The following is a 15,171-nucleotide window of genomic DNA, read 5'->3' on the forward strand; positions in this document are numbered from 1 at the left end:
CTGTTTTGTTATGGCTTATGTAAATGCTATATAAATGATCAATCATAAATGTAACCAAAAATAATAAAAGCTATGTATTGTAAAAAAATAAAGTTATCAGATCTATTAAAAATAGTAACTTCTTCCTTATACAGAATTTATAATACACAGAAACATCTCATAGCAAAATCATGACGAAGGAAAAAAAAGGGGAAACGCTTACAAGGAAGTTTTAGGTTGCCCTTAATTCTCCTTCAGCAGTTTGGCTGGTTCTTAATCCGGGTAATAAATCCAATTGTCATTTGCATACCAAAAGCAATGAATATTTTTAATGGCTTCAATTTTGAATTTGTATTTTTAAAAATGTATTAAACAACTCACTGTGCTGGCTGCAACCTTGTCAGTTGTGTTAGTGTAATATTTCTCATTTAATAAAATAATTACAGCATTACAAATTCCTGTATCTTCAGGCCAGGAGCAATACTCACACTTTTATCAGTAGCTTTTTACATTAGTGCAGAACTGACTTTAAAAATTGACCAACACAGCAACTGGAAGTCTACCTGGATTTATTTGGAGAAACATGGTTCACGTCTGTCAGTTTTAAAATCATCATTTATATAAATGATATGATAGGTCTGTGCATTATATCAACATTTTTATTTCTTCCCTGCATACTTCCTTTAGAAGATACTTTTTAAGATTAATGTACTTTAGTGTAGAAAATAATTTCAAATAAATAAGCATTAGAACTTGCTCAGCAGGTAATATTTATAAGTCCATCAAGATCAGATTAAAATAAAAAATATATAGTCCAGTCAATCTCAAACTGAATTGTGCTCATTCTGCACATTAAAGTTAACTTATTAAATGTCCATTGTTGACTGAAAACAGCAGTTTTTAAAGTTAATCAGTTTATTCGGCTTTGACACTTTTGACGAGGCCGATATCAAAGTGGAAGGAAAGATTGATCCAAAGTTTTCCTTATCGCTCAGTAGGAGACAGCAAGAGAAAAAAATAACAATATGCAAAATGTAGCACAGGGGATCTTCCAAACCCCAGCTTCCACGTGCCTTGTCAAAGCAGAAAACACCCGTCTGAACTCAACTGGAAGCTCATGCGTTACGATTTTGTTTGCTATTCCTCCTACGTCCAACCCATGGGGGAATGTGCACCACCTCAGGGCCTGAAAGGTAGCAACAGTAATAAAAAATCAAGATGATATGAGACACCTGTTACTGTTTAATGAGTCCTTTAATGTTTTACATTGCTTTGTGTTGTACAATCATTCCTTGTGCTTTTATATTTGAGGATCCGAGAGTAAACAGCCTTTTTGTTGCAGTGCTCACCTCTGATTGTAACGTCTTTCTTTTGAAGCACTTCTTTCCCCGTGTATATGTTCCTTGCTCGGCAGGCATAGGTGCCCGAGTGTGCCAGGGAAACATTCTTGATGGTCAGAGTGAGGGTGATGGAGTACTCCTTGTTGAGAGACCTTTTTGCTTTCGTTTGATTGTTGACTGTCCTCGGTAAAATCCAAGCAATGTCTTTGTACAGGAATTTGTTGGCCGAACAGGACAATATCAAATTCTCTCCTTCAATGGGCATTTTTTCCAAACTAATATGGAATCCACTCGGTACATCTGTCAAAAATCAAAAACACTTGTGAGTTTATACGAAATGAACGAGCCAAAATTAACACAGCGTATATTTTCCCCTTTATCAGGAAGCCTTTGAACTAATCAATGTCGCTGTCTTCCTGCTGAAGTCTCTAAACTTTCCTTTCATATGCTAGGCTCCAGCTATTCTTATAATTTGTCTTGGAGCTACAAGACACTTGGGCTCAGACATCAGTTGGTGTAAACTGAAGTCGCTCTTGGAAGTAATGAGTTTGTATAAATGTTATGCCAAGTTAAGACAGGCTGAGGCAAGGTACCAAAAGCAGAATTATTTAAAGACAGCACAGTGGGACTATGAAAAAGGAGGAAAATTCTGATCTCAGCTCCAGCTTCTGAACTGCATGAGAGAAAATTAATCTCAAGAGGACAGTAGAAAAATACTGCAGCTCATCATGCTTGGTTGTATTTTTTCCTTGCTATTCATGAGTATTCAGACACATTATGTCTATTTCTTAAAAATACTTCAAATCCTGAGCAATTACTGAATCTGTGATTACACATCTGAGGGTTCCCTTGGAACAGAGGTATTTACCCTCTGTGCATTTAAAGCGTGTCAGCCACCCAAGAGCACAGTAGAGACAGTACCCGCTGGCCTGGGTGGCCAGCTGTGTGCGAGCAGCACTAGGATGAAGATCACTCTGTTCAGACTGCTTGGCATTAAACATAGATGAATAATATTTCCACCTGAGAGAAATCAAGGATCATCACACCAACCATTTACTAAGTGACTTCAGTTTTCACAAAGATTTTTCATAGCAGATAGTTCAGGCAGGAATAATTTAGCCGAAAATGTAAAAAGGCATACTTGAAAAAGTCATGTTTGCAGTTCATTGTAACATTACTGCAGCTTCCTCCACCTGGGGAGCACCGCAGACCCGTGGCGGTGTCAATTGCCTCCCGGCCACCTCCACCTGGGGCTCATCCCTCCAGTGAAGGAGAGTTACGCCACTGACCTCAGTGAAAATAGAAGCAAGTTCCTGAGAGAAAACACTTCCAAGTTTTACTCCTAGAATGCAACCTCTCTTCGTTTATTTGTAGCCAATATTCTGATAAAGTCATTTCCTTCTTCTCAGTCAAGTGACATTGACTTTGACCATTTTCAATTGTTCTTTCACTGCTAATTGCTACGGCACTTGGCTGTGAACTTGACTCAAAAACATAAGAACGGTTGTGTCTTTCATAAGGGAGAATTATGCCTTCTTTTCTTGTCTCTTAGTGCATGAACAGCTCAACGCCAACTTTCATTCAGTTCCATGCTTACCAATGTTGCTTCGGGTTTTAATGACACAGCAGCAGGGACACAAAGAGTAGATCTCCAGTGAATAATATGCCACACCTTCTTTCAGTAACCTCTTTCACTGATTGACCAATCCATCAGAAAGCTTCTCCTTAAATGCCCACAATGCAAACTGAGCTGCTTTTCCTCCCCAGGGGAACCACGAACATGACCTGCTCACCTCTGCCTTTCAAACAAAGTTCTGCGTGTTGAAAGTCTGGCATCAGTTCCTCCCCTTAATATCCTCTTTTCCATACTTAGCCCTCAGTGTTAAACACAGGGTAAATGAGCTCCTGCAAGTCCTGGATTGAAATTTCCTCTGGCTGTAGATGCCTTCCAGGGAGAGGCCTGATTTCTGTTGGTTGAACTCATTGTGCCCTTGCAGTGAGAGCAAAGTGTGTGCCTGTCACCAGCTGTAGTTCAGGTGTGATCCAAAGATCAACCTAATGGAGGCAGTGACACTAACATATTAGACTGGATATTAAAGCCTGTGTGTTGACTTGTTCCTCTTTCTTACATTTCATTGGGATCCCCTTTTTTCCTCTTTCCAGCAAACAAAAATATAAAAACCCCTTTAAATTTAGTGAACTCATCTATGAGTGACTACCATCAGCATCCTTTTTGATATGTAAGGGTGCATGCTGTCAGATTCTGGTCCCAATTACGAACATGTCGACTGGGAGTGCTACTAAGATGAAAGCTTTCTGCACAGGGTGTACAGAATATTTAGCCATAGCCATCAAAATGTAGACATCTACTTGAATATAGTTGTTTTGTATACGGACAAAAGTTTACAGCCCATGGAGTGACACAGGCACCTCCAGAGGGCAACGCAACCCATCGCCTTAAGATGAGTCAAATTCCAGAGATCCTGATCCCTCACGATTAATTATGAAATGATCCTACAGGACCAGCTTAGGCTTAGATACCTAACTTCAAGGCTTAAGTTAGATGAAGTGAATCCTATGCTTCATTTTGGTAAAAAGCATTAAATTAAGACACACTTAAAACCAATCAAGGGGCCAAAGTTTTGATCGTGGATAAGTATTTGGATCAAAGAAATTGCTGCGCCTTACTCACTGTACATCTCAAATTGTTCTGATATGTGGTGGGAAAGCCAGGGTATGGGTCTGAAATACTGCTAATTTCTGGCTTTCGCAGACGCCAGTACTCAGCAAAAGCTAGGAAGAGCCAAGCAAAACTGTTAAGATGAAACTAAAGATCCCCTGGGACTGAAGCAAGTGAACTATTTTTAACATAAAAGGGTAGCGTGCCAACAGAATAATGTAGTTGCAACTACTTCCATGTTGTCAGGTCTGGAGCTCTTCCTAGTGTGAAGAAAGACTATTTTCTGAATAAATCTAGTGACAAAAGCAAAATGCACAGGATTCCAAGTAAATCATTTGTTTAAAGGCTACAAGCCCCCTAATATATGACACCTCTCACCAATTGTTACAGACTCAGGCTAGCTAAATAACATGGCTGGGAATAATGCAAAAGGGTTTTATTTACTTTAGTGATTTGAAGCTTCCTGTGGAAATAGCTCCCAGGTTTCCTGATGGAAGATTTTGTTTATCTTTGCCAAGCACCATCAGGAATCTCAAAATAAAATGCGCTTAGTGACATTGGGAAACCAGGGAGATAAGGCAGAGCTGTTCCTGTTTCACCCTCTGTAATTGCAAACACACCCATGGACCTGCTGTGTGCCAGCAAAACAGCCCAAAATGTAGGGAAAGGGGCAGGCGGGAGGGAGGGGGGCTACCAGAGTTAAATTTGGCATTAAGGTGTTGTTACGGAGACTGTTTCTGTATCAGCGAGCAGGAGAGCTTTCAGAAATCACCTTTCTACATTGTTTTTATGTAAGGCTCACAGCTACTTTTGTGCCCTGAACCAAGATTTGCTTTTAGAAATAAGTCACTGTGACACCACCTCGAAAATGTCCATTTGACAGAGGCCATAAGAAAGGAAAGCTAAGGCAGAGCGCATGGACTGACTTCATGTCCTACACCCTCAGGCACAGGGTATAAAATTATACCACTCTCAAACCTCCCAGAAACACATACACAGGTTGCACTTCAAGCAATGAGATTTACAATAACTTAAGAAAGGGCTTGTTCTTACTGGGTCCTCTCTGCTATACCTTCTTGCACTTATTTCCTCAGATCTACCTTTCCCTGAAGAGGTGGAACATGCCACTGCCAAACTAGGGTTGCTGGGACAAGCTCTGCCTTCCCACCACCTTCCCAATGGTTTCTGCCTATAGAAAAGAGACCCCTCACACCACCACAGCTGCTTCACTGGAGCACACGTGTTTACTAACCGCCAGGACAAGGTGTGAAGGAGATTGCCTCCAAGGAAAGGGATTCTTCCTGTTCAGGACAGGCTTTTTCTCCATCTGCTCTTTGGAGTCCTCTTTGACAGAGGGCAGCAGCTCCTCTTCCTACAAGGGATCACCTTCTCCTGCTTAGACACTTCTCTTACACTTACTTTTGTGCGGTTCAGTCTGGCTTCATATGGCGCCAGCAGACCCAACAACATAAGATAAACTAGCCCCAAGCTGTCACATGAGACTTGAAGTATTGGTTTTGGACTCATCAGAAGGAAATACTTTGCAGTGTCCTGTTCACATCCATCAGCATTCAGGGCTCTCATTTTTTTATTCCCTCAACGTGTTTTTCAGCAAATGCTGGATGCATTTGTTTCATTGATGTGAAACACAGGCTGTTACTCAGCCACAGCAGTTTAGTCTGAGCCTGATGGAAGAGAATTATGATTACACCGTGTGAGTCCAACTGATGCGCTATGTGCACAAACCAGAAGAATGAGCCTAACTTGGTTTTTGTAAGGACAAAACAGCAGTATTGCTTAAACAAACTGCCTTCAATCAGTGCCACTGAGCGTCAGTGGATGATCAGGACTTGACATGTCATACAACTGAAGTGCTCAGCTCCAGGAACTCAAAGGACAAATGCATTTCAACTTCACCACCCTATATAGAAAGTTTGCCACCAGTCTCAAGATATTAAGAATTTCCAAGCCATAGTAAAGCAGCCACTTCTCTTTCTGAACACCAGCCAATACAAGAGTCTTCAAAGGAAAGTCATAATATTTTCTCATGCAAGCTTTGGTATCAAGGAGAATGATTTCCTTCTATCTCTGGTCAAGATCTAAGAATGCGAGAACTAAGTAGGGAAACTAACTAACTAACTCCTTCATGTCACAGCACTAAAATATCTGAAACCGCCATCAAAACTTTGAAAGGGACATTTGGGTACAGCGAATGGGGCCCATCAAACTTCAGCTTCATTTGGTTTCAGGATCTTCCATGTGACATTTTGAAGACTGAGGGGTAAGAGCTAGAGAAGGCCAAATTCAGCATCTTGCACATTAAAAGAGCAACAGCCTCAGTGAGTGCCTCTCTGTGACTGCTCAAAGTTACATATGAAGTCCCCAATTAAAGATGAGAATACAGCTCCATTGGCACGTTAATTTATGGAGAACTATGCATCGTTGTTTAGCTTTTTGTCCAAACAGACACAATGTAAGGATAGGGACGAAAGTAAAACTGTGATCTGACAGCAGGGACAGCAGTTATTTTCAAGGTGGCAAATGTTCTCGTCACATCCTTTAACAGAACATGGAGACGTTCTTCTTGTTTCTGCATTTTAATAAACAACCTGCCTATGTGTCACTTATCTGTTTTTACTTCAATAACTATTTCTCATGCTTGTTACCAGTTTTCTCTATGTATAGATAATTGGCACTTTCTAAATGTGGAAGTGTATTACTACAGCTACTCAGAATATTTTAAAAATATAAATTTTGTCCACAAAATCAGGAGGGGGGACATTTTTCAAAGAAGATTTTTTTTCTTTTTTTTAACCAAATCTAGTGAGCATTTGTCTACTCTCTTTTGATATCTCTCAGTATAGTAACAGAATGAGTTTCACTAAAATCACTCATCAGAATGATAAGCGAGAGACTGACAACAAAAACAGATAAAAGAAACAGCAAAAATTAAGCGGGATACATTGAAATTATTTTTCCTTTTCAGCTTCAAGATTATGATTTTGGTATTAAAGTATCAGCATATTTTAACTTTTTTGTCTTTTCTCATATTTCAGAATGAGTTGCATGTCTTTAATGACCTACACTGAAAGTTGTTATCAGCCTAAGTGCTCTGTGAACTTCCACTTTGTTAACAAAACCAAAATAACATCTTTCACCAGAAAACAAATCCTTTGTTATTGGCATCTGCAGACAATATGCTGCTAAATAATGCAGTAGTTATTCTCAAAAACTTGTTGTGTTTTTTTCGGTAATTCCTGAAATCAAATATTTAATCATTTGTTCCTGAACCTGCAAACACTTGCATACACCTAGTAATGGAAAAATAACTGGAAATATACTCATATGGGTAGCTAACACAATGAGTCTTCTCAGTGCCATGGCCCAAATGACATCCAAGGTTGTTTTTCTCAGAAGAGGGAACAAAACTCTGTAGTTTATACCCTGCCACTTTTCTACCTACAAATTTCCATAGTCCCTAAGAGCTGTGAGAAGCTGCCCGAGTACCCCAGGCATCCCTCCTCTGGCACCATGCTGCTTGCAGATGCTGGCACTGCTCCGGGCACTACGTTGTGAGTTCTCCTGGTTGGCAGCAGGATGAGGCTGTAGATACCGTCAGTGTCACACATGAAACCGGCTTACTGGTGTATGAAAATACAGTAAAATTTCATGTATGGAATGACTGCAGAGGCTAGGTGATTTGAAAGAGGGAATTGCAGGTTACTATATTTGTGAGCAAGTTGTGTCATGGTGGGATACTTGATGGAGGGGTGAGTCATTCACCAAATTTGGTGTCCTTCTTAGAAATCCAGACCAGCTGCTGTGAAAACCCTTCCAGGATCACCCAAAAGCATGGTATGAGTTTACAGGTGCACACATTACAACGATTCTCAAACTGTGGTATATGAAAAAGCCACAACAGCCTAACAGTTATAATTCTAGGACCAGGAAACACATTTGGCTCTAGTGGGGACTAGATCTTACCTGTTACAATAAAGCTGACGTTTCTTTCGGCTTTCCCCACTTTGTTGGATGCCACACAGCTGTAGATTCCAGAAGATTTGGCTTCAGCTACAACAAGAGTGCTAGCAGTCTGTGAAAGAAAGAAGAGGTTTAGCTCTCATTGGATCAGGGTCTCAGTTAAAGCTTCCCTTCTCTTTTTCCTAAGTCACTGTTGACAGTCCTATGATTCAGTCTCTCCATTCATTCAGTGATGGGCACCACTGGGGCTATTTAAAGGAGATGTCACTATATGCAGTTTTGGAAAGTGTGGAAGAATAACAGAAAACAAGCTCCTTGGGAGACCCTTATATTATCAGAGCCATCATAACCAAAAATCTTTGAATGTGTCTTTCAGGTTGATGTATCTCTTGCTGCTGATGTAATGACAAGACACAAAACATGAAGTGTGACACAACGTGGTTTACCCGAGCAGATGAGCAGCCTGCAGGGCAGCCGGACTGCAAAGGGCATAGGTGAGGAATGCCTCAGCCACTTGGATAATGCTGGGAAAAAAATAGCTCTGTTTGGCACTAAATGCATTTGATTTCTCTTTCATTTTCTCAAGTGTCAGGTAAAAAAAGACAGGGGAAAAAGAGATGTTTACTCATCCTCTTTTGGAATATTTCCTATTCTTGCACTTAATATTTCTATTATTAAATAATAATATGTTGGGTTTCTTTACATTGCATTCTATCACCATCTTAAGAGGTTCAGCACACTAAATATTTTTACAAAGTGATATGCCTTGCAAGATAAGACCTTGGAAGGCCAGGGACCAACAACACCTGATCTGCCTTTAGAAAAATAAAAACCATTGTAATAAGACTTATACTTTCATGGTGATGCAAAGGCATGGTCTAATGACTTGGGCACTAAATGAAAGAAGAAAGTTATGCAGAAACAACTGAGGTGTCATTCTGATATGGAGCTGAGACATGGGGCATGCACATGCAGCTCAGCAGTGGGACGAGCTCTCAGATGCAACTTAGTAGCTTAATTTTCTGTCTTTCTGTCTCTATTTTACTTCTTCTGTAAAACATGTGTTGGCTGGAGTTACAGGCAGAGCTGGGACGGTGACGAAAGGAAATTGTGTGGCTGTGGAATCCTGTTGTTTGGAATTATTTGGCTTTTTTAAAAAACTTCAAAATCATTTTGTGCAATTAATACATTCTTTTAAGTCTGCCTGATTGCTGGAGTCCAGAGACAAGCACAAGAGGTTGAGTTAGTAATAAATAAGGACCAGTTATCTACATTTCTACATAAACACTGGCTGAAGATTTGCACTGCTTCTATGTCTCCCACTCAGAGACTTCATGGCCATCCCCAAACTCATTGTTGAACCCCTAAATAATATAGATCACCTGGTTTGCCAAAACATTCTTTAGTAGAAAGAGTCTATTACTTTTCCTGCTACTCAAGCAAACACAGTGGAGTCAAGTTGTTTGATTTGGGCTTATTTGTTTTAGAAAGGTGCCCTATGGCAAATTCAAGACTACAAGTGATGCAAACAGCACCTCTACCCTGTTAAGCTGTCTCAATGGTCAGCTACCTGTCTGCTAACAAACTGCATCTCATTTCTAGCCAGAATTTTTCTAACCTACCCTTTTGGCTCTTCTATGAGATGAGAGAGGCTCAGTAATACCAGATAGATAATTACAGCCCTTAAAAAAATCATCCTGTTTTGCTAAATTCAGTAGGCTGACCTCTACAAATTCCTAATTATAAAGCGTGGGTCCAGCCCTGTCTATATTTTGTCATTCTCTTTGAATTCCTTCCAGTTTTTAAACATAATTTTGTAAAGTGTGGACACAGGGCCCAGCGGCAGGATTCCTGCAGCCGCTTTATCAACACTAACTCAGAATAGAAGGAAGTCCCATAACATCTGCCAGAAGGCTAATGTGGGTGGTTAAAAACTGCTTCTGTCATCCCAGACTTTCCACCACAAAACTAGCCTTTTTTGCACTAGGTGGTATTACCTCATAGCAACTTTGCCCAGGTAGGAACAGTGACCTAAAATGCACAGTGAAAGGGAACGAAGCTCTTAACTTTCTGACTCCAGGTCACCTGTCTTTATCCTACTAGACCCAGAACTCTCAGCCTGAAAGATATATGTCAGTTATTCCTCCCGCAATTACTCCAATGCTTTGGAAATCTTTTTGTACTATTAAACTGTATTTTGTCCTGACGTTACCAAGTATTAGTTCTTAATGAAAAATTGTGCACCCTATCTGAGTTTTACTGCTCCAGCCCACTATGATATGATTATTACTTTTATTACACTGAGGACTGTGCATACAGTTACATGTAAGCAGTATGACTGCAGTTACTGACTGGAGCGGTTATAGATTATGCCTTTTCTTGCATATTAAATGATCCTAGAGAACATTCCTCAGCACTGAAATTCAGTAATCTAAACTGAGTGCTTTTCCCCAGCATTGTTTTGGTTTTGACCAATTTGCACTGTCCCAAATACTCCTCTACCATGGGCCAAGGATCACTCCCAACAGGCAACTTCCACGCAACCAACGTCTTTTGGAGGGTATGGGAGATTAACTGTTATAACACAGGCCTTGGTGCCAGAGAGCAGTCATTGGTATGTTTACTTGACTAAGGCAGAGAAAGCCATAGTGTCTAGGAAAAAGCAAGACTGACTTTGCAACAGAAGAGAATATTTTAGAGACAACATGTCTGTGCATAAATCTTTTAGCTTATAAATTAGTCATAAGGATAAGATAACATCTCTTTAAATAGTTTGTGAGCCCTCCAGTGGCGCAGTCTGTGTTCTGCATTGTGGATGCCAGCCAAAACCAACAAGAGAAGCAGTGTGTACAAAACTAAGCCTGGCATGTTGTTGTTTATTGAGCAATTATGGTTGTTTGAGATCAGTCTGTGCTACATGGTTCCTCTATACAGCTATTGCTGTAAAAGGAGCAAGAGAAAAAGTTCTTGCAGCCTTGTATCCTCTGGCTTCACAACAGAGAGTTTCAGGCCCTGGATTTGCAACCATGTTATATACAGAAAGTCTGAATCCAGTTGCCATGATCAGACAGAACAGTGCAAATCCTTCCTGGCATGCTCGGCATCTTGAGCATCAACTGTCCACAAACGCCATTTACCACCAAATCTTTGATCCTTCATTCCTCCTCTCTGCACCCATCATCTCAGCTGAAGCACTATGCTACAGGCTCATCTTAAAGCCAAGGGCTAAGGAAGTAAATCCCATACTGCTGCTGCTTCTGCCAGCAAATAAAAGAGGCATAAAGCAGAAATCCTGAGAGATGGAAGAGAAATTTACAGATTTGTTCGTGGTGGAAACTGATGAGGAAATGTCGTGGTTTAACCCCAGCCATTAACTAAGCACCACACAGCCGCTCGCTCACTCCCCCCTGGTGGGATGGGGGAGAGAATCGGAAGAGTAAAAGTGAGAAAACTCATGGGTTAAGATGAAGACAGTTTAATAGGTAAAGCAAAAGCCGCGCACGCAAGCAAAGCAAAGCAAAGCAAAGCAAAGCAAAGCAAAGCAAGGAATTCATTCACTACTTCCCAGCGGCAGGCAGGTGTTCAGCCATCCCCAGGAAAGCAGGGCTCCATCACGCGTAACGGTTACTTGGGAAGACAAACGCCATCACTCCGAACGTCCCCCCCTTCCTTCTTCTTCCCCCAGCTTATATACTGGGCATGATGTCATATGGTATGGAATAGCCCTTTGGCCAGTCTGGGTCAGCTGTCCTAGCTATGCTCCCTCCCAGCTTCTTATGCACCTGGCAGAGCACAAGAAGCTAAAAAGTCCTTGACTAGTGTAAACTCTACTCAGCAAGAACCAAAACATCAGTGTCTTATCAACATTATTCTCATCATAAATCCAAAACACAGCACTCTACCAGCTGCTAAGAAGAAAATTAACTCTATCCCAGCTGAAACCAGGACAGGAAAAGACTGCGGGGAAAAGAGAGTGCAAAGCAACTGGCATGATCGTTGTGCTTGGAGTCAGGGTGGGCTGGTCTTTCCCCCGGAGGGTCTGCTTGTATTTCTCTTGTCTCGAAGTAGCTTAGATAGAGGATTCCCACTGCTCCCGATGATGGCAGAGAAGCAAGAGGAGGTTTCAGAAAATAGTTGGTAACTTGACTCTTTCCTGACTCCTAGAAGGCCTCTGCAGACACAGGCATAAACATGCTCCGTCCAGAGATTGCTGTGCTAACTTCTCTAAACAGCCCATACATTTAAAAAACAAAATACTGTCATTTCAGCATTGAGGAGGTTTGTGCAGTCTGCCAGATATTGTTGATTCCCTCTTAGTTATGCTTTTAAGAAAATGTATTTGTTAAAAAAAAGGGGAAAGAAACAAAAATATGCTCTCCTCACCCCCTTGGATTTATCTTCAGCGAAAGGAATATTATTTAGGAAGACCCATGTTGAAATATTGGCAGCAGACCATTGGATTGTTCTGCCTATGCCAAAGACATATGATTTGCATGCCTCATGTGTTTGCAAGGAGCATTAAGTGCAAAACATCTGGACAACATGCTTCCAGGACCGCCACAGAAGAAACACCAAAATATCTTCAGTAGCAGGACATGAACACACGCAGGAGAGCACCCTCTTCCCCCTTGGGTCAGACAGGCAAGTCACTGCTGTTAGCAAGCAGAGCTGCAAGTTTCTCTCTGCATCATGTGTTGCCCAGCTCGAACAGGCCATGAGACCCAATGCACTCAGCTGACTCGCGAGGAGATCACGCTACAGACAGCTGTACGACGGGCAACCCCTGCCCACCTTCCCAGGGCCATAGGTAGACTGAGGCAGCCCCCCTCAATTCACACCCCCCTCACACACCGAGGGAGGGGATCGATTTCAGGAGCTGGAGGGAGCAGCAGCTTGGCAGAGGCAGGTGCCAAGTTCTGCTGGGTTTCATCTCACCAAGGGCTCGGCTCAGCTGGCACCTCCCAGCGATCTGTTTAAAAGTGTTGACAGCGACTCTAGGAGCGCTCAGGAAGGCCCCAAGAGAAGTTACAATGTGCTGAAAGAGAGGTAAGCTATGCTGCCACTGCTATCTTTAGCCTGGCTTCCTAGGAAGATCTCACTGTCTGTCTGTCCATCTGTCTGCTGGCCTGCCCATCTGTCTGCCAGTATCCTCTCCTCCCCCACACCCTCAGTAATTTTTTAACTCATTGCCCAATTTCAACCAAAATTGACAGACAACTCAAAGCTCATAAGATCTCATGCATTTCATGAAAACCAGCTGTGGGTAGAGGAGAAAGATCAAAATTGGTGTTGTTGCAGTAAGCTAAACAGCTTTCTCTTCTGCTTTGAGTTCCAGATGGCCTATCAGCACAGATCTACTGGCCAGGCAGCTGGCATGTGTAGGGACAGAGAACAGACACAACACATGCTTCCTCTTCTCCTCAGTAATGAGGGGACATAGAAGAGAGCTAGATGTTCAGGGCTTGGCATAGAAGATGCAGGAGAGATGGGCTCATCCTGTTTTGCATGGGCACACCTTATCAGTCATGTCCAAGAAGGATTGTCTCTTCTCACTATCTAGCACTGCACCTTCATGTTGGACGGTAACAGTTTTTAATACTACCCACAGTCAGCACATGTCAGGTTGATCCATCATTGCCAGCCAAACCAGAGATGGACAAGGACAAGCCTAGGTTTGGTCTTGCAGAGTCCTGTTACAAGGTCATTACTTTCCCTTTTCCCTGAAGTCAAGTGGCTTTGTCACTCACAAGGGATGGGACCGCTAAAAACTTGTGTCAGTAAGGTATTTATGCAGTGGAAAATAAGGCTATACATATATATAAATACACACACACACACACACACATGTATACACATACACATATGAATGATAAACCGCAACTTCATACATTACTGTTCTTTATATACAGTTCCTGGAGGCATACACTGTGACACAGACCCAGCTCTCATGGTACCTGTTCTTGTCAGTGGGACCCCAAAATCTGCTAGCAGCAGAGGGATGGGGCAGTCAGGGACCTTCTGTTCCATTTCAGGTTTTCAAGAATGTGGCTCTAGTAGGTTATTTCCCCAAAACAAGGGAGGTTTGTCCCATTCCCCCCAACTTTTCCCTATGCTCAACTGTCCTCCTGTCTACTGTCTCCTTCCATTGGATTTATCATCCTTTCTTCTTGGCCAGCAGTTTCTACTCTCTCTCATCTGAACTCACATTCTTAGTGCTCTTCTATGCATTCTCCATGCCCAGGATCTTTGTCCACCTCCCCTGCAGCTCCCTGTCCCTTGTACCCCTGTACAAGGAGTATTGACTCCTTCTTTCAAAGCTGTTGATAAACCAGTGTGTGCCTGCACACACAGGAGAGAACATATACCCAATATGTATGCACTGATATCGATGAATACACCAGCTCTTTGTACCTCATTATTGCAGGTTATTCACAGATTGACATTTTAACGAACACTGATCATGCTAAGAATAACAATAATCAGCATTATCCTTGAGTTATTCATAGCAGTTAGCTTTAGCTGGGAACACTGAGAAGTGATGGGTTTTAGCAGCTGAATGACAGGAGAGTGTCTGTGACCTGTTTACATGATAAGCCTAAGAATAGCCCGACTTTGTAGGAAGTCACTGAAATGTCCAACAAAATCAGAATGAAAACTTTGGGTGGGGGAATCAAATCACTTCAAGAGTTGTCTTATGATTAAGTATTACAGCTTATGATACAAAGTTCTTCCATTATACCACTCGAGTTTCTCAATGTCCGTTTAGAGAGGCTTCAACGGAAACGTTACTAAAACACTGTTGTTGTCACGGTTTCTCTGTCACCAGAAGAATAATGTAGCACAAGCTTCCTGCATTACTTTAACCGTACAGACACAGGGTTTGAGGTTTTTCTAACTTTAAAAATATACTTGTGGCTACCTTGATAACCACAGACAAACAAACAACCAATCAACCTACCACAGCGAAAGGCCAAACTGGAGGGACTCAGATGTTGCACATACAGGAAACGGGTGGAACTGGCACAATGTCTCCAAGCAAGGTGAAAACAGCTACCTTGATTGCTAAAAGAAACCTTTTGACCATTCCTTGTTCATCTCTTCCCTTGATTACAATAGTCTCATCCTGTGGTCACCCCCATTTCTCCTTTCATGCTAACCCAAATGTGCCACTTTTTGAGTTTCTTCATCCAT

General features: G+C 41.8%; 1 protein-coding gene across 1 annotated transcript in view; it reads right to left on the reverse strand.

Annotated features, from left to right (window-relative positions):
• The window catches only part of FLT1 (fms related receptor tyrosine kinase 1), a 113,509-nt gene that overhangs the window by 40,899 nt on the left and 57,439 nt on the right, over positions 1-15,171 (reverse strand). Inside the window, exons 12-13 of the mRNA XM_082304329.1 lie at positions 7,984-8,092; positions 1,329-1,619 (exon numbers count right to left, since the gene is read on the reverse strand). Of these exons, the coding sequence (XP_082160455.1) occupies positions 1,329-1,619; positions 7,984-8,092 (400 nt within the window). The remainder of the gene's footprint in view (positions 1-1,328; positions 1,620-7,983; positions 8,093-15,171) is intronic.

Source organism: Platalea leucorodia (genome assembly GCF_965183815.1).
Source record: "Platalea leucorodia genome assembly, chromosome: 2".
NCBI classification, from domain to species: Eukaryota; Metazoa; Chordata; class Aves; order Pelecaniformes; family Threskiornithidae; genus Platalea; species Platalea leucorodia.